The 27,697-nt window shown below is 47.6% G+C and overlaps 5 protein-coding genes and 2 non-coding genes across 8 annotated transcripts in view; 6 read left to right on the top strand and 1 right to left on the bottom strand.

Annotated features, from left to right (window-relative positions):
* The first annotated feature begins 873 nt into the window (after nt 1–873).
* LOC147232284 (small ribosomal subunit protein eS17) lies at nt 874–4,091 on the top strand. Its single transcript, XM_086149026.1, has 5 exons — nt 874–955; nt 1,700–1,851; nt 2,089–2,194; nt 3,274–3,339; nt 3,963–4,091. Exons 1-5 carry the CDS (start codon nt 953–955, stop codon nt 4,038–4,040), a joined length of 405 nt encoding a protein of 134 aa, XP_086005152.1. The 5' UTR covers nt 874–952; the 3' UTR covers nt 4,041–4,091.
* On the top strand, nt 1,881–2,008 carry LOC147232286 (small nucleolar RNA SNORA71). The gene has a single exon (XR_015106425.1). It is a non-coding gene; the product is annotated as a small nucleolar RNA SNORA71 (small nucleolar RNA).
* Nucleotides 3,785–3,912, top strand: LOC147232285 (small nucleolar RNA SNORA71). The gene has a single exon (XR_015106426.1). It is a non-coding gene; the product is annotated as a small nucleolar RNA SNORA71 (small nucleolar RNA).
* Nucleotides 4,092–4,454: 363 nt separating the features above from the next.
* Nucleotides 4,455–5,542, bottom strand: cart2 (cocaine- and amphetamine-regulated transcript 2). Its single transcript, XM_086149027.1, has 3 exons — nt 5,391–5,542; nt 5,031–5,114; nt 4,455–4,628 (listed from the first exon to the last, which is right to left on the bottom strand). The coding sequence occupies exons 1-3, from the start codon at nt 5,517–5,519 to the stop codon at nt 4,521–4,523; spliced, it is 321 nt and encodes a 106-aa protein (XP_086005153.1). The 5' UTR covers nt 5,520–5,542; the 3' UTR covers nt 4,455–4,520.
* Nucleotides 5,543–10,122: 4,580 nt separating this feature from the next.
* Nucleotides 10,123–13,525, top strand: c7h15orf40 (chromosome 7 C15orf40 homolog). The gene is made up of 4 exons (XM_086148748.1): nt 10,123–10,435; nt 11,103–11,250; nt 12,595–12,722; nt 12,803–13,525. The coding sequence occupies exons 1-4, from the start codon at nt 10,184–10,186 to the stop codon at nt 12,890–12,892; spliced, it is 618 nt and encodes a 205-aa protein (XP_086004874.1). The 5' UTR covers nt 10,123–10,183; the 3' UTR covers nt 12,893–13,525.
* Nucleotides 13,526–13,852: 327 nt separating this feature from the next.
* glsl (glutaminase like) lies at nt 13,853–22,017 on the top strand. The gene is made up of 21 exons (XM_086148747.1): nt 13,853–14,058; nt 14,796–14,896; nt 15,334–15,404; nt 15,856–15,952; nt 16,353–16,479; nt 16,551–16,617; nt 17,187–17,299; nt 17,411–17,540; nt 17,625–17,677; nt 17,783–17,946; nt 18,042–18,100; nt 18,205–18,249; nt 18,891–18,949; nt 19,046–19,112; nt 19,202–19,252; nt 19,343–19,519; nt 19,600–19,731; nt 19,907–19,999; nt 20,070–20,131; nt 20,253–20,393; nt 21,211–22,017. Exons 1-21 carry the CDS (start codon nt 14,012–14,014, stop codon nt 21,296–21,298), a joined length of 1,944 nt encoding a protein of 647 aa, XP_086004873.1. The 5' UTR covers nt 13,853–14,011; the 3' UTR covers nt 21,299–22,017.
* A 1,881-nt stretch (nt 22,018–23,898) lies between these two features.
* Nucleotides 23,899–27,697, top strand: part of LOC147232280 (proline-rich protein 5-like) — an 8,137-nt gene continuing 4,338 nt past the window's right edge. Inside the window, exons 1-3 of one of the 2 annotated variants that reach the window (XM_086149025.1) lie at nt 23,899–24,189; nt 24,886–24,980; nt 27,418–27,658. In XM_086149025.1, the coding sequence (XP_086005151.1) occupies nt 27,540–27,658 (119 nt within the window). In that variant the 5' untranslated portion in view covers nt 23,899–24,189; nt 24,886–24,980; nt 27,418–27,539. The remainder of the gene's footprint in view (nt 24,190–24,885; nt 24,981–27,417; nt 27,659–27,697) is intronic. The other variant, XM_086149024.1, reaches the window with a different exon arrangement.

The following is a 27,697-nucleotide window of genomic DNA, read 5'->3' as shown; positions in this document are numbered from 1 at the left end:
AACCCAACCAGTTATATACTGCACACCCCTAACAGTCCATTAGAACTGAAGAAGTCTCTCAGATGAGAGGTGAACAAGAAGTCGAGTCCAGTTACCTAGATGAGATTTGGAGAGGGAAGGAACATTTTCATTTTGAAAGATTCACAAGAAAACAATTTGTTGTTCTTGTGTTTTCACTGCTGTTATAATTCCATTTTGGGGAAATCACACATTTTCATCATTTTACATCTTTTCATGAACGTGTCATGAAAACAGTTCCAAATAACTTCCAAATAAGTTCCAATTAACTTTGACACCTTATATTTTATTTGTATTTCTTATTCTCCCTCCTTCCTACTATTATTTATTATTGTTATGTTTTACTTGAAACTCTGGCACAACAATTTCCCTCGGGATAAATAAAGTTGTTCGTATTCTTATTATTATACTTAACACTGGTTGAAAACATTGCACACTAAATTCATAGTGTGCAATGTATACAATTTATACATCTTTTAGTACATCTTAAAGGCCAAGCTGTTGTGGCCAGTTAAACTGATATTGACCTCTGAGCGTTATAGGAAAAAACAAGCCAAATTACGCATCAAGTTCATCAGATGAACTTTGGGAGCCAATTGTAATCAATCATGAGTCATGAGACTCTTTATTTCCATGGTGACATGATGCTGATGTATTGTTTCCATAGTCAAGTCTTTCGCAACACTTGGAAAATGTACATTCGATTAAATAAAAAAAATATATAAACAACGTACATATTAATTGTAGAGCAATAGTCTAAAAATATAGACCTTGTGCTTTTCGTTTGTGTGTTATGTGGATGTGTTGTTGTTGTAGTTCTGTCCTCCCACCGCCAGGGGGCGCGCTCGCAGCAGCTGTCTTCCTCCCGTTTGCCTCGTTGGATTTATACTTCCACCGGAAGACAGCTCGTCCTCTTCTATCAGGCCGATCCAACATGGTGGGTGAATTTAACATGTCCAGCTATGCTATCCGCGACAATCCTTTGCTTCTAGCGGTCAAACCTCGTCGGTATTTCCTAGCTCGTTTACCGGAGCGTGTGTAGAAGCTGTTAGCGGCGATATTGACGGCCGATGGCGGCGGATGCGGGTCTTAAATCCGCCGATCCGCAGTCGAGACGCCGCTAATGGAGGCAGCCGAGCGGCGCTACATGTAAATGCAGCCGAGCGGCTTCATTGAAACTGTATCAACGCCGTTCTGTATTAGCTTTGTTTCCGTCACTGAACAGCAGGAGTAGAACGACGCTTCTCTCTGAACGCTAAAATTTGAGTTTTCCGGTTCGTGTTGTTCTTATTCATCGGTTTTCGGCTCCGGTGCCTTCCCATGTTAGCCGCTAGCATGCATCGGTAGCAGGCGGACGAGCTCCTCCAAGGATCTGCTCCAGAAGCACAAGCTTTCCTCAACTCCATGATCTCCCCGCTAGACAGAGAAGGTCATCCTGGTCATCAAATTGTTAACATTTCAAATATATGATTCGGATCAATGCATTTAGATAGCCGTGTTTCTGCAGGGACGTTTATGTCACTGTCACCACCAATTATTTTACCAACATTTGGTATGATATCATATGATTTTAAAGTAATCGATTGATGCATTTTATCCCTTGAAAGCCTCCTTCCCAGATATCCTGAATGCAACATGCTTTGTGTGTGTAAGCCATGACCTCAATGTCTTTTACCTCCAGGGACGAGTCAGGACCAAGACAGTGAAGAAGGCCGCCAGGGTCATCATCGAGAAGTACTACACCCGGCTGGGTAACGACTTCCACACAAACAAGAGGGTGTGCGAGGAGATCGCCATCATCCCCAGCAAAAAGCTACGGAACAAGATTGCCGGGTGAGTGGGTTTCATCCCCCTCTTCCCCCTCCTGTATCGAAAGTGGTCATGGCGTGTCTTGTCGCCAGGTCATTGATAATGCAGGAAGATCAACCTGAGAGCCTTTCCCGTGTCTGCTGGACAGACGCTTCCTGTCAGACCCTGGCGCTCGCAGACACCCGGCATGTTCAGAGCCACTGAATACGAAACGTCGACCAATCAAGTCCAACCGATTAACTCTTGCTTCGGACCTCGTAGGTATGTGACACACCTGATGAAACGGATCCAGAGGGGTCCAGTCAGAGGCATCTCCATCAAGCTGCAGGAGGAGGAGCGAGAAAGGAGGGACAACTACGTGCCAGAGGTCAGCTCCTACTCACCGCTTTCTACTCTCACTGTCGTGGTGACGTTTCTCCTGTCACTTTCCTCTGGAGTGTTAGATCAACACACACACACACACACACCAGCTGCACCTCCTTCCACTGGACATGAACTTCTAAGGTTACAGTTGTGATGATAGGCCTTCAAAATATCATGTTCTCCCTTGGAGGTCATCAAACTGTGTTAGGAACATTCTTAATATGAAAAAAATTCAGTCAATTTTCCCCTGCATAATAACTCTAAGACCTATTTCCTTCAGTAATCCACCTTTAAATCAAGTATTTCTATTAAAACACCTTATTTGTACTGTTGTACTGTAAGTCAGATGTCACCTGACTAGGGTCCGAATGTAGTTTGTTTTCTTTAGAGATGCCCTGGAAAACGTTTTCCAGGATCATAGGGAACCTGTTCTGGAGTCTGGGGCTGCTTCCCTGAGCGCACGTGTGTGTGTGTGTGCGTGTGTGTGTGTGGATCACTGTCCTGGTTGCTTTGTTTTGAAATGCCTTCCCTCTCCATCCTGGGGTCTCAGAAGGGTCTTGGTGTGGAAAGCCTCTGGATTTCTCTGGTGGTGTGACTGCTTTCAGTCGCTGCTGCTGCTGCTTTGAAGGGTGGAATAAGGGTTGTGGTGTTTTCTGAGGCGTCCCTCTGCATCCTGTCCTGGTGACGGAGAGGCTCGCTGTTTGGAACAGAGCTGTTTTAAAATGTGGAGCGATCATCGGTTTGAATTAATGAAGGGATTGGTGTGGGTTACCATGGAAACTGTTGCTGAGTCTGATGGTTTTTACTGCCATGATGGAGTTATTTATAGTTGTAGTAGTTACACAGAATAATTCTCAACGAGGTTTTTGGTTCACCAAAGATTAAATAATGTAGTTTAACAATCAGTAATCAGCTGCATCAGTCAGAGGATGTTTTGTCCCACTCGTCTCTGCGGGTGTCAGGTGTGTGTAGGAGGTGTCACTTTGCAGTTCTTGTAGATGAACCCAGAACTGAGCTGAACTACAAGCTCATCGACCGGCCGGATCTGATTGCCTCTGACGTGTGTTTTCTGCGCGTCTCCAGGTCTCTGCTCTGGACCAGGAGCTGATTGAAGTTGATCCAGACACCAAGGAGATGCTGAAGCTGCTGGTGAGTGCGACAGCCGTGCACATGAAAAATGAGATGAGAACAACTTTATTAATCCCGAAGGAAATTGTTGTGCCAGAGTTTCAAGTAAAAAACATAACAGTAATAGATAATAGTAGAAAGGAGGAAGAATACGAAATGATATGAAATATGAATTGTCTTAACTGTTAATTGTAGCTACAAAGATTGACATACACACAAACCAAGCTGACTGACAGCGTCCAGTCTGTTTGTTGTCCAAAAGCTGTTTTCTGCTGTGGACAATTTATTAATCATATTGTTGGAAATAAATCGGTTTTAAGGGAGAGAATCTTCAGGCTCCTGAGCGGGAATATTCTTAAGGTCTGACATATTTGGAGCCCATGGAGTTTTTATTCCGACCAACGGATCACCCAAACTAAGCAATGTCACCTAAAGGTCTTGACCTCTGCACGAGGTCGTCCACCCAGCCTGTATCGAAAGTGACGATGGTGTGTTTGTCGCCACGTCATTGATAGTACAGGAAGAGCAAAGCAGAGAGCCTTTCCCGTGTCCGCAGCGCAGCCGCTTCCTGTCGGACCCTGGTGCTCTCGGACAGACCTTTCGGAAATGGCGTCGGTTCCTAACCTTTCTTGTTTCCTCCTCAGGATTTCGGCAGCCTGTCCAACCTGCAGGTGACGCAGCCGACCGTCGGCATGAACTTCAAGCAGCCCCGAGGAGTCTAAAGTCTGTAAAGTATCTTCTAATAAAACCCTGCTGGGACACAAAAACCCAAACTCTGCACGTCTCATTCTGTCTGTCCGGAGTCACGGCTGGCGGTGATGGTACTAACCCTCCTTCAGGACCGCGCGGACGACTTCTCGAAGGATTTCACATTTATTCTGAAATGTATTTACACCGAAGTTAAATGTTTCACTTTTACTGGGTTAAAATTTGGATCAACACTAAAAATTTAGTCAGTAAAATCTGCAGGATGTTAAATCCCGACATTTTAAAAGTCAAACCTTTTGAAAGTAAGTGAAAATCTAAACAATCAATCCATTGAGCCGTTGGAGTCGGCGCTCCGTCCCCCCCTTCTGGACAGACAGCTATCGCACCGCTTATGAAAAGACGGGAAAACACAAACAGGTGAAGCTTCATGAAGTGTTTATTTCCTGAGTCGAAACTACAGGACAAAAGCTTATTTACACCCGTGGTCGGGCAGCTCAGAGACACTTGAGCAGGAAGAAGTGGCAGAAAGCTCCTCGCGGGCAGTCGCACATCTTCCCGATCCGCGAGCCTTTCCTGATGGCGCAGTGTTCGCCCAGGTCGCACTGAACACACACACACACACACACACCAGGCATTTTCTGTTACAGGCTGTTACCTTGCTGCTTTACCTTACAAAGATTTATTTCTGGTCACATGCTCAATTCATCCAGCATGTTTAGGAACTTAAAGCAAGTCAACAAATTGGACAGAACTTGAATTTCCATTAATTACTCGGGAGGGATTCAAATCAAGGATTAAATCAAAATTTGGAAAATCAATACATCCCCACTCACTGAATAGTATCTGTAAAGGATTGAATCAATTACACTCGAAATTTAACAGAAAACAATGCAATTTTAAATTCCTTTTTTTCTAAAACTAACGTCTTTCCGCTCCTGTCAACAAACTGCCTTTCCCTCTGAAATCCAGAACATTTCTTGGTGGTTTTCAGTCCCGAGACTCACCGAGGGCACCTGTCCGTACTTCTTCTCCCAGGGATTGATCTTCTTGGTCTGCAGCTTCTCCAGCACCTCCTGCAGCGCTCCCAGCTGCAGCACATGCACAGCACTCACAACATGACCTGCCACTCTGGGACACTTGGAAAGATGGCTTTATTTAAAAAAACAACACACTGGGCCATACTAAAATATGAGTAATTGCTATCATTCAAACATCTGCCTTATATTTCAGACAAAATTGCTCACTTTTTGTCAAATGTGATGTAATCAAAGAGAAACACTTAAAAGTTATCGATAAGCATGCAAAAGTGTGAAACTGCTTAAAAAAGAGCGTAAACTCCAGAGTTGATGAAGAATTGAACGCACTCGTATTTCTAAATTGGACCGCGCCATCCTGCTGTCCCGCACGTCCCGCACGTCCCGCTCGGCCTCCGTAGTTCCCGCCGGCGAGCACGCGCTCAGCAGCGCCGCGCACAGCACGGCTCGCGCCCACATGTTGCCAGGAAGCCGCGTGCGCTTGGGAACTTCCGCCGGAAAGGTGCGCGTCTGGGCGCGCGCTCCCGGCACCGGCAGCTATTAATGGATTGGCCGTGGCCGCGCCCATCGGTGACGTCGACGCCTCCTCGTGATCTGATTGGGTCAGATTGTGGATTCTGCTTTCTTGGAAGTTTGGAAATTCAAGAATAAGTCGCCTTTTCGATTTGTTTTAAAAAGCCGTTCAAAATTGACTGATCCAAAAATACACTCCTGTTTTTAAATATAGAAATACATCGGCTTCAATTGATTTTACAATGAACTGGTGACACAGTGACGTCATGCGATCATTTAAATCATTTAAAATCATTTAAAAATTTTATCTATTGATGAACTGCAAACACAGATTAAAATCAGTTTAATATGTGGAAGTTGTCGGTATTTACTTTAAAATGAACAAGCTTATAGAAAACAACCCAGCGCTCACACACAAATGAATTCATAACTGAAGCGAAAACACGTTTTAATCGCAAATCACAGAAGAAAATAAAAAAAAGCTGTTAAAATCTGATGTATATCTTGAATTATTTCTTGTGGACATTTCTTGAAGAATTGGAGAACGTTCTTTAAAAAAAAAATGGTTGCAAATTACCTTGACATCTGAAAATGAGGATTTTGAGTTATTCTATGTCAGATTAACCATTTAAAGAGAAAAAGGCAGTTCCCCTGCATTTTTTGGGACAAATGCATCGGCCTCTCAAAGGTGATGGTGGAGAAAATGTCTATCTGGCGGTGGCGGCGGCCGTCCTTCGGCTCCACCTGCGACCAAGAACCCCAGACGGTGTCTAGATGGAGTGACTCGCAGCTTCAGCTCTTCCCGCCGTCACAATTCCCCCCAAATGAGCTGCCGGGTGTCCGTCGCCGGCATCGTCCAATATCCGCACCATAATAGCCCCTGAGAAGCCCTGAGAAACCCTGAGATGCACTTCCTCCCTGGCACACACATACACACTCCGCCGCCGGTGTGTGTGACCATCTAGCAGAAGGAGGATGAAGGTATTAACGTCCGACCCTCAGAGGAACGCGTATCAAAGCCTCCCGATGCTTGAGGAGCCTGAAAGCCCGCAATGGTAAACATGCAGGCAGACTCTTGATCCATTGCCATGACAACCAGTGAGGACATCCCACCCAAACCCATAGATCCAGTGTGTTCATGTGTGTGTGTGTAAACCACTGGGCCTGCCAGGTCCACGACCTCTGACCTCCAGAGGCTCAGTCTCCTCGGAACTTTGGTCTCATGTCCCATATTTGAATGTGATAGTCATTCAAATTAAGAAAACCGGAAAAGCATAATAAGAAATGACAAACTTTATTGATCCCTACAGGGGAAATTCCTTTGTCACAGCAGCGTAACAGTTATAATGTCAAAGAATAAAAAAGGAAAATAAATATGAATATAAATAGAGAGACGGAAGATAGCAAGACGTCCACGGAAGACAGACAGCAGCAACATCAGGGATAAGAATGGACGACATCGAGGAGCAGTAAGGGTGAAAAATACACAACCAGAACTAAATGACAATATAAATAGAGTGACAACAGCAATACAAAAATAGGCAGGATGCTTGCGGGCAGCGACCAACAAGGATAAGAAAGACAGCAGAGTTAGAGTGTGACATGTGGATGGGTGAGGTAGTGAGGTTGTGGAAGCAGCACAGATGCACTCAGGACGCTGAGAATTGTGTGTTGTCGTACAGTGTGATGTCCGTGGACACAAAGGAGCGTCTGAACCGTCGGTTCTGATGAACCGTCGGCCGAAGGAGCTGCACATCGGCCACAGCTGGTGGTGCACTGGGGGGGCGGCATTGTTAAGGATAGCTCTTAGTTTGTCCTTCACACTCCAAACCACCACCCGTTGGAGATGGTCCAGGTTCAGTCCCAACAAAAGAAAAGAAACAATAATAAACAGATATTCATAGAACTTTTTTTTCCCAGAGCAATCACTTGGAAGAGAAAAAGTGACTAAAAACATCCCAAAACATTGACAGATATACTGGAGTAGAATGAGAGGTGATTCTCTGCTATGTTTCTGGTAGCTTCCCATTAAATAAGAGACACTTTTTCAAAATATTTATTGTGTTTGGTCCCTGCTCTGGTTTGTCATTCTTCTCTGTACATCTCCCGGGGCCTCCTCTCTCTAACGTCACCGGATCAGTGTGAACAGCTGGTTCCTAACTGTGTTAGAAGTGACTGGAAATGAAATTATGGTCAGTAATTACTGAGGTAATTACAGGAGCCTCCAGGGAGGCCCAACTCTGCAGATATCCAACACAACTTCCTGCTATCTGGTTGTCTTTGTCTGACCTTCCAAGCACGCTCCCCTTTCAGCACCTTGCGGCTTCAAAGTGCTTTCACTGGCTTATATTCTCACACACACACATATACACACTCATGGTGGCAGAGCAGCCATGCAGTTTATTAGGTACGTCTGCCAGGAGTGGGGATTCATTTGCTGTGTATGTTGATTTGTTTCCCCAAAATGTGGAAGAACTCTGTGTTTTACATTTCTCTGAAATGTAAAACCAAGACATTTGTTTATTACATTACATTACATTACATTACATTGCATTTGGCAGACACTTTTATCCAAAGCGACTTACAATAGAGGACATAGGGACTGCAAATACACTTGCAAATACACGATGCACAGGAAATATACAGAACAGTAAGCTTGGGTTAATGAGGGTTTTTTTTTTTAAATTATTACTTTTTATAATTTATTATTATTTATTACTTATTATTTTTATTATTATTATTTTATTTATTTTTTATTAATGGACAGAGACACACAAACGTACACACACACACACACACACACTGCATAGCCTAACTTGCTGCCAACGCTCTTTGTCATGAAAGCTGCATGTAGAAAACAGTGGGAAAATTCCGAACGTTAAATTGAAAGTATATTAAACCAATAAATTGAGCAAATTAAGGATGTTAAACTGAAACTGGTCCTGGTTTCTAGCCGGTTCTGGACGGTGTCGGGTCCTTGGGTCCTCCTGGAGGCCATGACAGGTCTTATCCTGGTCCTCGAACCCGTGGCCGGTTTCCCGCCATGGTCTGAACGGAGGATGAAGTTTTGCAGAAAGTTTAGATCCAACTCTCTGCCGGCCTTTGATGTCCCGGAGCCTTTGAAGAGCAGATACATCAAAGGGAGCGGGCTCATTAACGAGCCTTTAATGAGAACAATAATCCTTACGGCCTTTGATGGCGCCGCCAGATCTTTGAGCTCATCCCAACGTCAGCCTCCATCCTCACCTTCAAGGACCTTCTCTCTGCTGGACAGCTGAGTGAGGATACTTAGAGTGTGATTGTATAAAACACAAAGTGAAGTAGGTAAAACCGACAATGTGTTAATTACTTCAAGCTAAGCTACGCTTAGCTAATAGCCTCGTAGATATATAGTACAGTACTCCAAAACAACCGAGGGGCGCTAACAGCACAAAGTAGCTTACGGAGAGAGAGTACTTCATTTTATAAAACGCCGGAAAAACTTCATACAAAGTACTTCAGAGGAGCTCACTGTAGTTGAGGTACTTTTAGAGGTTGGGAGTTTGCAATTTAATAATAGATATCAAAGTGAAATGAAAGAAAGTGTTTGTCAGCTCATCTTGACAAGCATGTGATTGGTTCATAAGTCACAGGCATTAAAAGCGAATAAGGCAAGCATAATGTTATTGAATAAAAATATGTAACCAGAAAGGTCTACTGGGAGTTATTTAGTTGTTTACACTTTATTCATTCAATTTTTACCAATTGGTAATGCACTAAATGGGAGAAATTGTGTTTTATTTTTGTACAGATTTGTAAACTGGATACTAAACACACATTGTACCTGAAAAAATGTTTTAAATGTTGTATAGCATTTATTGTTGAGTGATAATTTTGGACAGCTTGTTTATTACAGTTACATTTTAGTTTTTGAACTCTACCTACAAAAGCATTTTCTTACTATTCTATTGTTTGTGTAAAAACGTATTTTGATCTTAAAGTCTTTTCTGTTTTCCTCTAACCATAGACTGGAAAAAAAGCAGCATTTGCCTTTCGTTGTTCCATTTCTGGGTTTTACTAATTTTAACAATAAATAAGGAAATACATTGAAATGAAGCCAGGTGATGATGCGTCCCCCTGAATTATCCTGCAGCCTTAAACCCTGTATTGACAAGGAATGGAATCAATCACAGTGATTAGTTAGTGATTAGTGTTTAATTCCTCTTCCTTCAGTCGAAGGGAATATTCAAATCTTTGTACTTTTTAAGACCTTAAAACACTTCATAGCCTTAACTTTGACACTTATATTTTATTCGTATTTCTTATTCTCCCTCCTTCCTACTATTATCTATTATTGTTATGTTTTACTTGAAACTCTGGCACAACAATTCCCTTCGGTATAACTAAAGTTATTCTTATTCTTATTCTTATTCTTATTCTTATTCTTATTCTTATTCTTATTCTTATTCTTATTCTTATTCTTATTCTTATTCTTATTCTTATTCTTAGTTCAGGCGGATCGATAACCGGAAGTTAGTATTTTGAAAAACGGAAGTGGCTGTGTTTACATCGCTCGCGCGTTCGGTCCCCGCTGCTAGCTAGCACCCGCTAGGTATGAGCTAACGGAATACATGTTTCCGAGAACACTTAGTTTAGTAACAACCGGCGTCTTGAGACGTCCGCGGGAGTTTTTAAAGGCCGACGGGAGTGTTTCCGGTCCGCTGGGGTGTTTCCGGCCGGCGGGAGCTGTGACGTTTATCCGTCTTTGTGACACCGTTCCGGGGCGCCGGTTTGCTACCCCGTCCGGGACCGGACCACCTCCTCCGGCCGGGATTCACCGGTTCAGGCGGCTCTCCCAAAACACCCAGATGCCCAAGAAAGCCGTGAGCCTTTACTTTAATTATTTAGAGTTTAAATATTGTCATCTATTATTTTCTTATATCGCTCAGTATTTATTTATTCTGATTGGAATTGGTTTCTTACTTGGGAAGTTGCGTTCATGTGCAGCTCCGAAACTGGAGCTTCCTTCCTGTGTAGTTTATCTAGCGTGTCTCCACATTACGTTTAGGGCACAACACGCCTTTAAATATCAACTATTTGAAGAATTGGACAGTTGTGTTTTACTCAGTTGTCACTGATTAGATATCCAGATTTTGTTTTCCTGGCCTGTTCAATCATCGTATCATCATGTCCCTTCAACATCTGCAACCTTCTTCTCTGCATCCTTTCCCTGAGTCCCTCCTTTCTTCCTTCCCTTCCTATTCCTCTCCCATTCTTTCATCCCTGCGTCCATCTTTTCCTTTTTGATTCATCGTACCCCTTGGCTTCTCCTCTCCTGCTTTGCTACTTGCTGTCTTTCCTCCCTCTTTTCTCCCTCCCTTTCCTTCTTTCATCATCCAGTCCTCATTCATTCTTCGCTCCCATCTCGACCCCCTTCCCCATTTCTCCTTCCCTTCAGTGATCTGCCGGATCGACACCAACACACGGATGATAGAATATTGATCAGGAGAGTTGCATCGCCTGACCTTCGGCTATCCCACTTGTTTCCAGGTGAAAGGTCAGCCGTCTGGAGGAGGAGGAGGAGGAAGAGGGGTGGAAGCAGGAGCGGGAGCGTCTGGTCCGGTGACTCGAGACAAGAACGGCGGCGTCTCCATCTCCGTGCACGTGAAGCCCGGCTCCAAACACAGCGGCATCACAGGTCACACTGACACACAGAGAACGTCCGTCTCTGGAATCACTGTCATATGTGGTTCTGGTTCTCAACGCAGGGTTGGGGTCCCTGGGAGTGGTTCTCTGTGTTTTCCTGCCCGGGTTCAGAAGGTTGTCTGCGGATCGATTGTGAAAATTTAAAATTCACCGTTCTGGTTTCATTAGATGGGCAGGGAAAGGTTTAATCACAATAAATCAGTTATTGGAAGGAAGAACTCTGAGGGCTTTTTCACAACTTCAGGCAAAATACGACATTGACTCTAAGGATTTATTTAGATATTTTCAAATTCGACATTATTTGACGACACACAAAGAATGGGACAATATTAAAGAAGCTTCAACTAATTTTGAACAATATTGGATTGAGATAGTTGAGAACAAAATGAACATTAAAAATACAACATCAGATATATATGGCAGGATACGTATGGACACTTCAGTGGACACACTGGATGTGAAAGCTAAGTGGGAACTGGAATCTAATGCTGTGATTGCTGATGGAGAATGGGAGAGTTCTTGGTTGCCCTGGCACAATGTTTAAGCAGCCCAACATGGAGGGAGTTCAGCTGGAAGTTAAGAATAAGGTATTTTTAAACTCCCTTGATAATAGCTTCTTATGATAATAAGTGTTCTCCCCTGTGTCGGAGGGGCTGTGGCATAACGGGGGACTTTTCCCACATTTTTTGAGACTGCCCTAAACTGATGAAATTCTGGGAAGAGGTAAAAAAACAAATAAGTGAGATTTTAAAATTAAACAGACCAATTGATCCACAGCAATTTATTATGGGTACGGCATCAACAAGCGACCTAAGGAAAAACCAGGTGTTTTAGCTTAGAGTTCTTCTATTAATTGCACATAAAATGATCCCAGTAAACTGGCTCAAACCCCACAAACCTACTGGACCAGCGGCGTCAGAGGCTGAAGGATGGAAACTGCATGGAACGCAGAACAGCAAACTTACCACTTCAGACAGACCTATATCTTGACAAATGGGCACCCATTAAAAAATATTTGGAGAGTTGAAGATATTATCTCTATTTGACTGAGTTTTTTTTTTTTTTTTTTTTAGTTTTATTTTATTTTTCACTTGCTATTGAGGAAATAAGTGACCTATAAAGAATATTGTATAATGTGTATCTTGTTATGAGGTTTTGTAAGAATGTTTATGACTCTGTTAAGGAACCTGTTCTAATAAATGTTAAAAAAAAAATAAAATTCACCGTTCGGATTTAGCCCCGCCTCCCTCCCACCCCTGCGTTGAGGTTCTTAATAATCAAGAATGTAACTGTCTCACCATGACCGCCAGTGACGTGGTGTTGGCTCTCTGTGCAGATGTGTCCGCTGACGCGGTGGGCGTGGCAGTGGCGGCGCCCCCTATGGACGGGGAGGCCAACGCCGAGCTGATCCGCTACCTTGCCGAAGTTCTGGACATCAAGAAGAGTCACATCTCCCTGGAAAAGGTGTGCCGGGGTTCTCCTGGACCTCCAGAGTCAGTCGGCGAGGTTCTGACACCCTGTCCTTCTTCCTCCTCCTCCTCCAGGGCTCCAGGTCCAGAGAGAAGGTTATCGGCGTGGCGTCGCCGCTGACCCCAGAGGAGGTGCTGCGTCGCCTCCGACAGGCCACCAGCTGACAGGGGCCGGAGCTGGGCACGCCTGCCTACTCCAGATGATTTACTTGATGGCCTGTCGCCATAGAAACGGAATGATCAATCAGAGAATCATGCTAGTGTGTTGTGTGTGTTTATGCTTTTTTAATATCTTCCTGCTATCTGTGACACTGCTGCCACGGGAAAAATCAAGAAGGACAGTGGGATTACGGTGGACTTCTGGCTCCATGGAAACCTCTTTAACCAGATCAGCCCCCCTGCATTTACAGCAGCTTTTAAATACCTCGGCAGCTTCCTCTCCAGCGATTGCAGCGTAGAAAGGGAGATTCAAAACCGGATCAAGCAAGCATCATCTTCTTTTGGGCGGCTCAGACATTGGCTCTTTCAGAACAAACACCTCAACCTCCACACTAAAGCACCTGTTTCCCCCTCATGGAGATACTCTGCGAGACCAACTGCGTCAGCATGGAGGCCACGGAAGCAGTCTGGATCAAGGATTGGACTCCACAGACACAGCAAGTAACACAAGTAACACAGGCAGGATTGTCATCATCGATGGACATGATGGACCACCAAGAGTGTGTGTCTGTGTGTGTGCCAGATGCAATCTTAACTAAATCATCATTGTGTAAATTTTAATAAACACATTTATTGTCATGTGTTTTTTTTTTCTGAATGAACCTCTCAGTTGGTCCAATCAGCTTTGAGTTTGAACTTCAGGTCAAAGGTCAGACCCGGGTCCCTGGTTCCTCAGGGTTTCATCTGAACACAAAGTCATTTGGGGGGAAAAGAAACGTCCCGGTTTGAATGTCATAATAAGCTGTTCCCCATGTTATTTTTGGGTACTTCCAAGCCAGCGAAAAAGATGAATTCCTCGTTGGACCCACAGTGGAGAAGCCGACACGTGACGGCCCCGTGCGAGGCCTGAGGTTTGGCGAATTCCGTCCTATTCTGGTAAGTGACTCTTAAATCCCAGTTGCCATGTTCTGAGTTTCCTTCAGTGGGGTGAGGTTTGGAGGCGTCCTCCTCGGCTCCTGGTGGAGGCGTGCTACAGGGGGGAGGTGGAGATGGGGAGTGTCTCCAGGGTCCGTCCTGCAGACGCCGGCAGAAGGGACGTGGACGCCGACGCACCTAGGGGCCGAGATGGAGGCGGGTCAGAACAACGACTCAGAGGATGGAGCTTACCTGTGGTGAGGAACTCCCGGGAGCGTCGCATTCCTGCTGGTTGTGTGTGAGTGTGTGTGTGTGTGTGTGTGTGTGTGTGTGGTAGACGTGGCAGCTGCTGGCTGTGTCCACACACGCCGCTGCACGGTCATGATCCCCTCAGATTCTAAACAGACCTTTTCAAATATCGTTTTCTTCTTTGTCCAGGAAACTTTTCTAACATTTCAAAATAAAAGCATGTAAAAAGTGTACTGATTTATTTTTCTAATATTGTAATATTTAATATATAACCTCAGATTTTTTAATACTTCCTTCAGTCATTCTAATATTTATAAAAAAATGTCTTGCTGATTTATTCATCTTTTTTTTTTTTTTTCAATCCTTCCTCAGAGAGTCATTTCCTTTATACCCTTTTCAATCTAATTTTAAATTTAGCTTCATAGTCGCCTCCTAAAAAACAAACTGCAACATTTAAGATATGGATTATATTTTTGTCAATTTTTTTACTTGCCATGCTGTTTCATGCTTCCTCCGTCTTTTGTGATACCCTTCCTATTTTTAAATCCAAAATCTTTTTCATTCAGACATTTAAGAATGGTTGTTTTTAGTCCTTCATCAGTTCCGCTAAAAATCACATTTGTCAAGACTTTCAATTCAACTAAAACAGTCTGTTTTTCCTTTGAGAACGCCAAGAGGGCCGGGTGATGACAAACTTTGAGAAATGTGTGTGTGTGTGTGTGTGTGTGTGTGTGTGTGCAAGCAGCTTCCAGCGGACGCCTTCCCTCAGGCGCAAGTGGAGGAAACGATACGGAGGTTTGGATGGAAACAAACTCCTGGAGCCCAATAAAGACGTGGACCTGACAGGTGTGTGTGTGTGTGTGTGTGCATTCTTTTCTGTCTTTGTATGTGTGTGTGTGTGTGTGTGTGTCTTGGTATATGCTATATCTGTTTTTTGGCTGTGTGTGTGAAAGGCACAGGGAAAGACACCCTGTGATTAGTGGTGTGTAAACTGTCCTACACACTGCAGTTTATAAAGTGACTTCCTGTTGTCTCGCCAGCGCTGGCAGCTGATTGGCTGCAGGAGCGGCTGCAGCTCCGCCCCTGCAGCCAATGCTTTCATAACAGAAACAGAAATGTTGGCGGTTTGAATCCAGACGTATTTAACCCTGTTCCAGTTTAGAACTGCAAGACCTCTGTCGCTTTTAAAAATAAAAGTTCAAATTCTTATAAGTGTCTAATTTCTCTCTCTTTCTGTGTGTGTGTATGTGTGTGTGTGTGGACGTGGACGCTTCTTTTGACAGATGACCGACAAGTGATGGACAGGAAGCTGCAGCAGGACCTGCCTCAACACGCTGCACCCCACTGCCCAAAGGTCACACACACACACACACACACACACAGATACCTTACACCTTAGAGATGGCAGGGAAAGTCCCTTCTCACCTCTCCCATAGTTACACACACACACACACACACACACACACACACACACACACACACACACGCCAGTTTCCAGTTTCACGCCCCCCTCAGCATGTTGATGACCACTAGAGGGCGCCGGTGGGCGCCTCGTTCTTCTTTGTCCTGTTGTCTGAACACAACATGGCATCTCAATCCAACCTGGTCACCATGGTTACGACCGCTCCACATCTCAGCTGACACTGGTGTGACGTCAGAAATGTGTGTGTGTGTGTGTGTGTGTCAGGAGAAAGACTGACACACAGAAGGCGACAACAGACAGTCAATGAATCCTCAGTGCCGTCCGCGGCCCAGCATTTCACAGAAACCTCAAACGGGCTGCTCGCTTTTTGTTGGTTTCCAAGGAAACGGCCCCCCGCCCGGCCCCCAGGAGCCTGGTCCAAAACCAGAACCAGAACCAGGTGCAGAGGCCCGTCAGTCTGGTCAGCCCCGGACCCGCAGGTACGACCGGTGAAAGGAGGAAAGGTTTTACAATCACCATCAAATCCCAATAAATCTGATTTAATGGTGGTGGAACTGACAAGGAAACAGCAAATCAATTGATGGATGGATGGTTTAGAGGTCACAGAAAGGTCAAGGAACTGAAATGCTAAGCAAAGAGGGAAGAGGACGGATGATTGAAAAATATATAAATAACAACAAATGTACAAAAACATTAAATAATTTTAGTAAAATAGATAAAATAGATGAAGAAATTCAACAAAAAACAAAGACAGAAATTCCCTTGAAAATGTAATTACCAGGAAATAATCATTCAAATAAAATTAAATAGATGGGAAGAAAATGAAAACAAATAACATATTGTGTGTGTGTGTGTGTGTGTGTGTGTGTGTGTGTGCAGCCTTCCCGTCCCCCCTGAAGCCCCCCCTCCCCCAGGCTGTGGTCCAGCCCGAGGACAGAGGCCCCCCCGCCCAGCCCTGGAGCCCCCCCCGGAGCCCCCCCCAGCAGAGTGTATCCAAGCGCCGGGCGTGAGTCCCTCCACACACACACATACACACACACACACACACACACCGTCCTGACAGGTGTGTGTTTTCAGGGCCGTGGACGTCCTGTTCGACAGCTTCGCCTCCGACGGGCGGATCAACGTAAACAGCTTCCTGGAGGTGATTCGAACCTTAAATATTCAAATCTTTGTACTTTTTAAGACCTTAAAACACTTGATAGCCTTAACTTTGACACTTTATATTTTATTGTATTTCTTATTCTCCCTCCTTCCTACTATTATCTATTATTTTTATGTTTCACTTGAAACTCTGGCACAACAATTTCCTTCGGGATAAATAAAGTTGTTCTTATTCTTATTCTTCTGCTCGTCTTCCAATCAAACGTCAGACCGTTGCCACGGAGACGCTCAGTGATGAATGGACCAGTGATTAATGTACTGTGGTCAAAGTTCTGAGGAGGGTCTGGTCTGCGCAGCGGCGGCTCTAAGAACCGGTTCTGTGAGCGAATGTTCTCGACAGAAGTGTCCGAGCAGAGACAAGGTTCTCCGGCCGCTTCTGCACAGATGATGGTCTCCACTGAAGGAGGTTCTAAGGAGAGCTGGTCCCACACACAAGCTAGACAGACGAGGTTCTAATCACTTCTACACGGATCCATCCTGGCCGGATCCAGGTCGAAGGGGTCGCTTCTTCCGCGGTTCAGTCCGGTTCTCCGGTTCTTGGTCCCTCAGGCGGTGTGGACCTCCGGGCTGCACCGCTCCGACCCCCGGCTCCGGGACGCCTTCGTCCAGCTGAGGAAGCTGCAGGACGCCGAGGGCTGGGTGGAGAGGGAAGCCTTCCACAGGTCCGTCTCGTCGCGCCCGCCGAGCCCCCCTGGACGCTCAGAACTTCAGAGAACATCCAGTCCGGAGCTCTGAGCTGCCGCTTCTTTGTGATCCGATGATCTCCGCCTCAGGTGTACCACTGGCCTGGTCTCCCTGGTCCTGAAGGCTCTCCAGGGCCGCTTCGTGGTTCCGGATTTCTCCACCTTCACCGAGGAGACGCAGAAGTTGTTCTCCAGGTGCCGCCAGCTGTCGTCCGGCCAGGTCCGTCTTCAGGAGGGCTTCCGTCAGGTGAGACGTCCGTTCCTCAAGGCCTCCATCAGGTGAGCAGAACCTCTGTGACTGCAGGAGAGCCTGGAGTCCAGGTGGGGCGTCTCCATCTGCACGGTGGACGGACAGAGGTGGGAGAACCTGAGGAACATGGAGAGCACCGGCACCTCGCCATGGAGGAAATGTCACTGGACCGTGTGTGTGTGTGTGTGTGTGTGTGTGTGTGTGTGTGTCAGGCTGTCTCTAGGGGACTGGGCCGTCCCCCTCCTGCTGGGCGAGGTGTCATGGCCGCTGGTGTACGGCGTGGCGGTGGAGCTGCTGGGGGCGGAGCTTGTTCACAGATACGTTGGCGTAGAGGAGTTTTCTAGACACAACTCACCTTTCACACTCAGCAAGACAGGTCACACACACACACACACACACACACACACACACACACACACACACATATAAACGGCATTCTATTGATGAGTGTATAAACGCCTTTGTCAGCAGGTATCCCTCACAGCCCGCTGACCGAGACGGGCGCCATCGTCACCACCTCGCTGCTGCAGGTAAGCCCCGCCCCCTTCCACCACCCCACCACTCACCTGGTGCTGTGATGTCACTTCCTGTAATGTGTGGGGGTGTGTGTGTGTGTGTGTGTGCCTCTGTGCAGCTGGCAGGGAGGTTGTCCGCTGAGGAGGAGGAGAAGTACGACTCGGTGAGCGACAAACACGGATAATCCCACCTTCAAATCGGATTATAATCTCATTTTAGGGATTTTAATCGTATGTTCATGGATTATAATCTCATTTTCAGGGATTGTAATCTCAATTCATGGGATTATAATCTCATTTTCTGGGATTATAATCCCATCTCCAGGGATCATTATCTCATTTCAGGGAGTAAGATCTAATTTTCAGCGATTATAATTGCATGTCCAGGGATTAAAGTCTCATTTCAGGATTATAATCTCATGTAAGGGATTATAATTGCATTTTCAGGGATTTAAATTGCATTTTCAAATGAGATTACAGTCCCACCTGAAATTATAATCCCAAATTTTCCAATTCTCGGACAGAATCATAATCCTACTTTCAAATAGGATTATAATCCCACTTTCGAGTGAGATTATAATCCCACTTTCGGATGGGATTCTCGGCCCATTTTCTGATGGGGTTCTCGCCCCCCCCTTCGGGTTAGGGTTCTAATCCCAATCCCAGATGGGATTAAACTCAAACCTTCAGACTGGATCACAGTCCCGCATTCATGCGGGATGCTAATCCAGCCTTCAAATGGTTCTAATCCCTCTTTTGGATGGGGTTTGTGGATCACAATCCCACTTTGACATTTGTGCCGCAGGTGCTGAACGTCATCCAGAGGCTCTGCAACAAGGAACACGCCCACCTGAACTGCAGCAGGTACTGAGAAGCGGGGTACTCAGAGTAATCAGATTACTCTGAGGAATAGTTCCCTACGGCCTACACCGACGAACCCTTCCTGTGTGATGTCATCAGTTACCATGGCAGCAGGAAGTCCAGCGTCCGACTCCACGCTCTGGCCTTCTACCTGCAGCAGAAGAAGGTACATTTTCTGTCCGGTTCTTCCTGGATCCATCATGTTCTTCTTGTTCCTTCTTGTTCCACCACGTTCCTCCAACATGTCGCCCTCAGTGTCCCCCAGAGAAGGTGGACATCAACGCCGCTGTGGATCTCCTGCTGCAGGTGACACACACACACACACACACACACAAGATTAATGAAGTGAGGGGCTCTGTGAAGGAACCTTCTCGTTCTCCTGCTCCTCCTGTCCAGTGCTCCTCCACCGAGGTCACCTGCGAGTCGGGCGCCGCCATGGCCGCCTCCCTCGCCAGCGGCGGCCTGTGCCCGCTGTCGGGGGACCAGGTCCTGTCGCCGGGGGCGACGCGGAGCATGCTGTCCGTCATGCAGGTGGCCGGGATGAAGGACTACTCCTCCGTGTTCCACTTCCAGGTCGGTCCTCCTCGACCCTCCAGAAGCTTCCGGATGATTTCTCCTTAAAACTGGTGATAAAACAGCATCTTCTGGTCCAGACGTCGGTTCCAGCCTCCTGCAGCTCCGGCGGCGTCCTGATGGCCGTCGTCCCCGGCGTCCTGGGCCTGATGGCCTGTTCTGCTGAGCTGGACGCCTGCGGGAACCCCTGGAGGGCCGTCCACTTCTGCCAGGTTGCACACACACACACACACACACACACACACACACACACACACACACACACACCTTCTCTGGACCAGATTCCCAGGTTCAGAGCTCCGCAGCCAGGCTTCTGTGTGTGGAAACATCTTGGAACATCAGACTCCAAGACCTAGAGACCTGTGTTGAAGAGCCTCTTCTTCTCAGGAGCTGATCTCCACGTTCCAGCTGCACAGCTTCGACATCCGGACCCCGTTCCGTCAGGTTCTGGCCTACCGCCAGTGGAAGTCCGAGTCCGAGGTGGGTCCGGTTCCGGCCGTGCCGCGGTTCTCCTCGGCCCGGAAGGTCACGGCCGTCCGTATCTCCGTAGGGGTACCAGATCATGAACGTCCTGCTGGCGGCCTTCAGAGGAGACGTCCAGTCGCTGAGGAGGTTCGCACCGCTTGCGCCCCCTGGTGGCCACGCGCAGAACTGCGCGCAAGCCCTAAAATGGAGAACCGAACGCACACGAGCAGGAAGGAAGGACAATCCGTTCTTCTCCTTTCTGCGGCAGGTACTTCCTGTCCGGGGTGGACGTGAACGCCGTGGACTACGACGGCAGGTCGGCGCTCCACGTGGCGGCGGCCGAGGGTCACACCGAGGCGGTCCGCTTCCTGCTTGAGAACGCCGGGGCCAATCCGGCCCTCAGGGACCGGTGAGGACCAGCGGAGGAGGAGTGCAATGGAGGAGGAGGAGGAGTGCAAATGGTCATAGTAGTAAGAACAGGAGGAGAATCGAGGTCGGCTCACAGCAAGAAGATCCCAGGATCTCCACTGGTCCACCTGGCTCTCTATGATCCTGCTCTCCACCTTCTCCTGCCTGCTCTCTCTCTCTCTCTATAAGTCCTGCCAAATGTTCTCCTGCTGTGTTCTTCACATGTTTACCTGCCTGGATGGACAGCTGACACATTGATTGACAGCTGACACAATGATTGACAGCTGACAAATTGATTGACAGCTGACACAATGATTGACAGCTGACACATTGATTGACAGCTGACACAATGATTGACAGCTGACACATTGATTGACAGCTGACACAATGATTGACAGCTGATTAGATGATTGACAGCTGACACAATGAGTGACACCTGACACGAGGATTGACAGCTGACACTGTGATTGACAGTTAAGCCTATATTTGACAGTTGACCTTATGATTGTAAACTGACACTATAATTGACAGCTGACATTATGATTGACAGCCGCTCCTTTGACGGACAGTTGGCCCTATGGGCCTTGCGATTGACAGCTGACGCTATGATTGACAGTTGGCCTTATGATTGACAGCTGACGCTATGATTGACAGCTGACACTACGATTGACAGCTGACGCTATGATTGACAGCAGACACTATGATTGACAGCTGACGCTATGATTGACAGCAGACCCTGTCATTGAAAGTTGGCCTTCCGATTGACGGCCGACCCTGTGACTGACAGCCGACCCATCCCGGTTCTGTGTTCCCGCCAGGTGGGGGAGCTCTGCCGTGCACGAGGCCCGGAGGCACAACCGGGACGGGGCGGTCCAGCTGCTGAGCCGGGACCCCCGGACCACCTGAGCCTCCTGAGGACGCAGGGCATCCGGACCACGTCCTGTCAAGATTTGTCCTTTACATTCCTTTACATTTACCTTCATGTTACATGGATAGATTTCATACCTTTGATATCCGCCCGCTTTTAAGAAATTATATTTGTGTTGACTTATGGAAGCCCGGAGGTCTGAGTTCCGTGTCGAGAACATCCATCTTGGTCTCCTAGATGCTGACGTTTGCGTTCTTTAGATTCTTTTTTCTTGTCGTGGCAACTGGACTGGAAATTCCAATCCAGTTGCCACGACGAGAAGAAGATTTCACCGAGTCCCGGATGACCGAGAAGCTCCACAGACACCTTCTCAGTGTTCCCTCTGAAGACAGCAGGACTTAGAAGGGACCATGTTCTCTCAGGGTTCCCTCCAGGTTCTCCGTCGTCCTCCCGAGGTCCACAAACGGTCAGCAGGTTCAACCAAGGTCCCAAATTGCCCTCAGGTGTGAATAAGTGTGTGAATGATTGACGGCTGACCTGTCGGGGTTAAGCCCCGCCTCCTGCGGCGCTAGCTGATGGGAATGCTAGCTGATGTGAGTTTATCTCAGTGAAGAGATTTAATTTCAATTTTAATTTTATCAATGACTGGATCGATCAATAGGGGCATGTTCTGCCGATGCGGCCGGTGCTGGAGGACCTCCTAGATGACATGAGATCAAAAATGAGTTTATCTAGCAAGGAATATTCTCTGGACGTCTCCTCCTTTATTTCATTCCTTTTTCTCTTAATGTTCTATCTCAGAATAAACGTCTTCCAAATATCTCTGCGATCTGCATTTTGTGAATGAAACGCCGCTCACCGACGATCAAACTTGTTATTTTGGTTTTCAAAGAAACCAAGGCAGTCCTTCCTCGGCGTCCTTCACCCCGCGGCCACCGGGAGGAGGAGCGAGCCGATCGGCGTCCGACCGAAGATTGGAATTTGTCTTCGATCTTTTATGGTGTTTATTCCCTCCAGCTGTATTCTCCGATTGGACCCTGAGCTAGCAGGGCTAATGGTAGCTTCTTGCGGTAGCGTATGGTAGCGTAAAGCGTCGGGGGTCGATTCTTGCAGGGCCCTCTGACCTCCTGGGCTGAGTCGGGGGCTCCGGTCCTTCTCGGAGGATCTTCGGGGTCTTCAGATGAACCGACCCGGGCTTGACCTTTGACCCGTGAGTGTGAAAACAAAACAAGTCGGGAGGGAGGGGAATATAACCCGGGGGAGACAAGGGATGCTTTGTCAGGTCAGATAAAACGGGAAAAGAAGAACAATGATAAATGGGGATCCGCCGAGTTCATGAATATCGATCAGATGAAGGTTTCCACCCCACGCGGTGAAGTGCACGCTCAAACCGAGCCCATCTGGAAGTGAGAGGACGAGCCTTCACAGTAAAAGCCGACGTCTGAGCGCAGCAGAGACGCAGGCGACCCCTCCAACCCTCCTTGGACAGGGTTTGTTGTCCACAATTCAGCCAAAACGTGTTTTCGAAGCTGAATCCTCCAATATTCTGCTGGAGATCCACCTGTCTGAGGGACACGCCGCTGACGTTCGACCGTGGCAAAATATCAGAAACACCCATTCTGAGTTGAAAGTCAACACATCCCATCGTGAAGGGGTTTTACAGAAACGTCTCACATCTTTGACGTAAAACTCTATCCTCCTTCCCTTCAGTTAGAAGGTGAGACCAGTCTGGAGACCACCTGCAGCCTCTCGGACGGATATTTGTTTGTTTTTCATTGTATTCGTGGCCCGCTCACTCTTGTAAAAGATGTTTTTGAGAAGAGATGTTTCATCTGAAAGTGTGTTTTCTTTTACCTGGTTAGATAAAGAGGACATGACAGTAGTTAGTGTGTCAGAAAGAGGATATGGAGAACATGGTTCGTTGCAGGATGTCGGCCCCCGAGGGAAGCCGCCCAAAGGAAAAGAAGAACAGCAAGACCTGCTTAAATAAAGTGCACATGTGGCAAGAAGAAAAAGGTCAAACCACGACCTCTGTGCGAGTCTGGGACTCTCCGAGCAACTCCCACCACAAACACCACGAGGATTGTTTGATCAACGCCTGCTTCCACCTTCATGATGAGGTTTCACAAAGTAAAACTATTAAAGATACATACCAAATAATCTGAGGCCAGCAGGGTCAGAAGATTCTTTATAAGAAAGAACAACAGGTTTTATTTGGATGAATGGAAATGTACTGCCAGCAGGAGGCAAGATATTTGCATACTTATTTCCATCCGATGCCAACTTCCTTTTTTCCATTAAGTCACATTTATTGATTTTACTGTTATTGTTTCTTTTAAATCTGTATTTTGTGTCAATGCATATGCCCGGGCAAGGCACACCTTAAGAGCATTGTTTTTATTGTCATTATTATTATGATTTCTAGCTTTATTTTGATTATCATTATAAATTTCAGGCTGCAAATGTTATTTAAAAATACATATAAGTGTCATGTGCATTTTAACCCACTATTTTTTTCTGTGCTTTCTGCTTCTTTGCAAGCTTTCGTTTGGTTCACTGAACGTTTCCTCTTGTGCTTTTATTTTGAAGGCGCCGGGCGGAAGCAGCAGCGTCTCACTCCCGTAGCTTTGCTCGCCGCAGCCTCCGGGCGCCCGTCGAGCGGCGGCACTCGTCCGGAGTTTCCCGGTGGAGGAGGAGTGTCCCCGGGGAGACCCGCAGCCCGGGCCGGTCTCTGCTGGTTTCTTTATTTCTTTCATTTTGTTTGTTTGTTTGTTTGTTTGTTTGTTCGTCACCGGGAGTGACCCGCGGAGCTTCCGCCGCCGCCGCCTTGGGGATGCGGATGAGCCGCGGCGCAGGTCCCCGGTGAGGACCGGCGGCCCCGGGGGGACGGGTGGCCCCGCAGGCCCCGGTGGCCCCAGAGACCCCGTAGGTGAGTCCTCAGCTTCGCTCTTCTCCGGGAAAACGAGGCGCTCCAGCCGGCTGGAGCAGAAGCTCCGAGCCGCCCGCCGCCATAATCCCACCGCGGTCCCGCACACGGCCGGGAAAGTTACCGGCTCGCCTCAAGAAAAGACAGAAAGCAAAGAAAAGTGTTTTATTTGTCGAAAAGCAGCCGCTGGGCGCAGGAAAACACACAGGAGAAGTTTTAGAAGGTCTTGGAGACGCATCTTCAGAGCCCGCAGGTGAACCTGATTAGAGAGCCATCGAACGGAGGTCGATATGCTGATTGATACACTCCCGTGGAGTGTGTGTGTGTGTGTGTGTGTCTGAGAGATATTCAAAATCAACCGGACGTGTGTGTAGACACCTCGAAGTGTTTAAACCCTGAAGGATCAGTCAGGAAACACCTCCACCAGAGAGAACGCTTTGCAGAGCAGGAGGCTCTGTGTGTGTGTGTGTGTGTGTGTGTGTGTGTGTGTGTGTGTGTGTGTTTGCAGACAGCGCAGGTTGTGTGTGGGAATGAGGCCATGTGTGCACAGATCACCACATGCTGTGAGGGCTTCACAGCTCACAGCATGTGGTGGCATTAAACACACACATATATACACACACACACATACACACACGCCTAAGAGCTTTTGCAGGCCTTCTCAGGCTCTGTGTGTGTGTGTGTGTGTCTCCGGTCCAGAGAACGTCCATGGAGATGATTCAGGCAAGGAGAGCAACATCCTGCCGTCGCCGTGGCGACCCATCTGGTTCCACACCAGACGCGAAGACGTGAAGGTCAGGCCTTCGTCAGATCTTCTCCCCTGGTCTGCTCGGAGCTCAGAGGGGTTTTTCCTCCACATCCCATGATACCCAGGAGTGGGAGACTTCGATTCTTTTCTGGATGAATAAAATGCGAATCAGCAGTAATTCACCTGATATTTACCCTCAAATGAATCAATCATCTCCAAAAAAGTTTCACAAGAATGATAAAATAAACGTCTGTAAAATCCAAACCCGAAGCTCCGCCGCATTCAGAACCCGTCTTCTTAAGCACTTTGCGCCTTTTTCTTTTCCTTTTTCTTTTTCTGTCAGAAGGAAAGCTTTGGCCAAAGCCGCTGGCGTCCGGCCGCCGGCGCCCCAAAACAAAACAACAAGAAAAAGCCGAGGAACTTTTCCACATCTCCTCTGACAGAGTGAAAACCCAGAGCCTGACGCCATCAAAGCTGGAAAAACATCTGTGTGTGTGTGTGTGTGTGTGTGTGTGTGTGTGTGTGTATATGTGTGTGTGTGTGTGTGTTTTTTTCTTGCTGCCTTGTGCTGATGTGTGTGTGTGTGTGTGTTAGCATGTGCGCTAATCCAATAACAGAAGCCCCCTGTCATGAGAAAGTACTCAGAGGATAATACAATTACCAACAGCGAGATGTACAAACAGTATTCCAGAGTTGTGGACAAACAACCCCGTCTGTGCGTTCCCACTTCCTGTCCACATGCTTTCCACTTCCTGTCCACGTTCTGTCCACTTCCTGTCTGACGCTATTGGTGCGTACATGCTTGCAGACGCTCAGGTGTTGCTGTCAGGTGAGGCGTTTAAATGTAACGTACACAAAAGAGGTCAGAGGTGTGTCCACTAGGGGGCGCTGCTGAGCGCGCGGTTCCTCGCTGTTAGCCAGAAGTGTGTGCAGGTGCTAAGGTGGGTGTCTCGGGGCGGAGGGGCAAATAAACAACCGGGGCCGTGGCGCGTTGACGCTCCGCATTTCGCCGTCCGCCAGGGTCACAGAGGGGTCGGCACCTGGACGGACGCCGCCCCTCCAAATACGACTCCTCGCCACATCCTACCGTATTTTGTGTTTTTCTCCGAGTCGCGCCGATGAATAGATTGTATGTGAAGGCGCGCATAGCGTGGCTCGCTAGCGGGTAAAGCAGTAGGTCGTGTAGGCAAACAAGCGGGTGGATGTGCGACACCAAACCTCACTTCCTGCCACCGCAGCTGCTCTTCTGTTTCTCCAAAAGCCTCTCTATTTCTTTGAACGCCATCCAGAAGCGTTCAAGAAAGGGGAAGTTTCCTGTCACGTCACGGCAGCGGCTCGTAATGACTCACTCGCTTTCCTGCCGTCGGTGCCACAACAAAGCGTCGCGTGGCCTGTAATCATGAGCGTTTCTGCGACGCTCCGAGTGGAGCCCTGCGGCGGCAGTGGGCTTCGGGACGAGCGAAAGGAGGCTCTAAATATACGAAGCGCAGCTGCTGTGCAAAGCCACACGGGACGATCCGGTCGGCGGCGAGGGCCGACGTGGGCGCCGCTACGCCCATTCGCTGACCGTCCCCTCGGCCGGAGCGCCAGAACATCGACCCGGACCCGCCTAGCAGGCGGATCGGCTTCCAAACCCGGTGGCTGTGAATGCGGTACCCTGTTCCAGCTGTAGGCGGCGGCAGCCTGGGAACATCCACGTCCGCTGATTAGACAAGTAGACAAACGTTCAGGCGCTAATATCAGACCAACGGCGCCAGGCTGTTGCCGCAGAGCTGGCTGGTCTTCGGTCAAAGCTATTAGCTTTCGCTGCATCTTGTTAGCTGTCAGTTCCGGGCGTTTGCTGTCACAACTGATTGGTTCTTGTCATTGGACGTTCATTGTTGTCGGGCGTCCGTAGCTGCCGGTTCTAGTTGGTTCATGTTGTTAGCTACTAATTCTAGCTGTTAGCTGTCTTCATTAGCTATTTTTGTTGTCGCTTGTTGGTTTGTTGTAGTGAACTATTGCTTCTTGTTGTAAGGTTGTTCCAGTAGTTAGCTGTTGGCTCTTGTAGTTAGCTGTTGATTCTTGTTGTCACTTGTTGGTTCTTGGAGCTAACAACTGGCTCTTGTTGTTAGCTTTTGCTTTTTGTTCTTAGCTAATGTTGTTGTCAGCTGTTGTTCTGTTTGTTTTTGTTCGCTGCCCTTAGCTGTCAGAATCTGGTTGGTTCTTTTCTTTAGCTGTTAGCAGTTGGCTCTTTTTAGCGATTGTTTCTTGTAGCTAACCATTGATTCTTGTTGTTAGCTTTTGGTTTTCACTGTTAGCTGTTGGTTTTTGTCGTTAGTGGTCGGATCTGGTAGTTAGCAGTCAGATAATGGCGTTAGCCGCCTCTGTCCGGCTCGTAGCGGGCTCGTGGACATCGTAATGTTCTTCTCAGGAGCGTATCTTCAGGCGGGATCTGCCGGCTGCTCTTCTTTTCAAAACAGAGCCTCTCTTATCTCCAACAGGAAGTTAGAAGGAGGAGGAACCGGAGCGACGGGTCCGGAGTGACGCTCGGACGTCGGCGTTTGGTTGGTCTCCTTGTGGAGCGTCCGCTCAGAGGCGCCGTTCTTCCCCGCAGACCTGCAGGATGGGATCGTTCCGGCGGCCGCGACCTCGCTTCATGAGCTCGCCGGTGCTGTCGGACCTGGCCCGCTTCCACGCCAGCTCCACCGCCCTGCAGATCTCCAACACCAGCGTGTGGAACAGGTCAGGACCTCTCGTTCGCTCTCCCGGTCCAATCAGATG

The sequence above is a fragment of the Fistularia commersonii genome, chromosome 7 (genome assembly GCF_037954325.1).
Source record: "Fistularia commersonii isolate RoL2024-O1a breed Wild chromosome 7, RoL_Fcom_v1.0, whole genome shotgun sequence".
Taxonomy (NCBI): Eukaryota; Metazoa; Chordata; class Actinopteri; order Syngnathiformes; family Fistulariidae; genus Fistularia; species Fistularia commersonii.
This window is presented reverse-complemented; position numbering and strand designations above follow the sequence as displayed.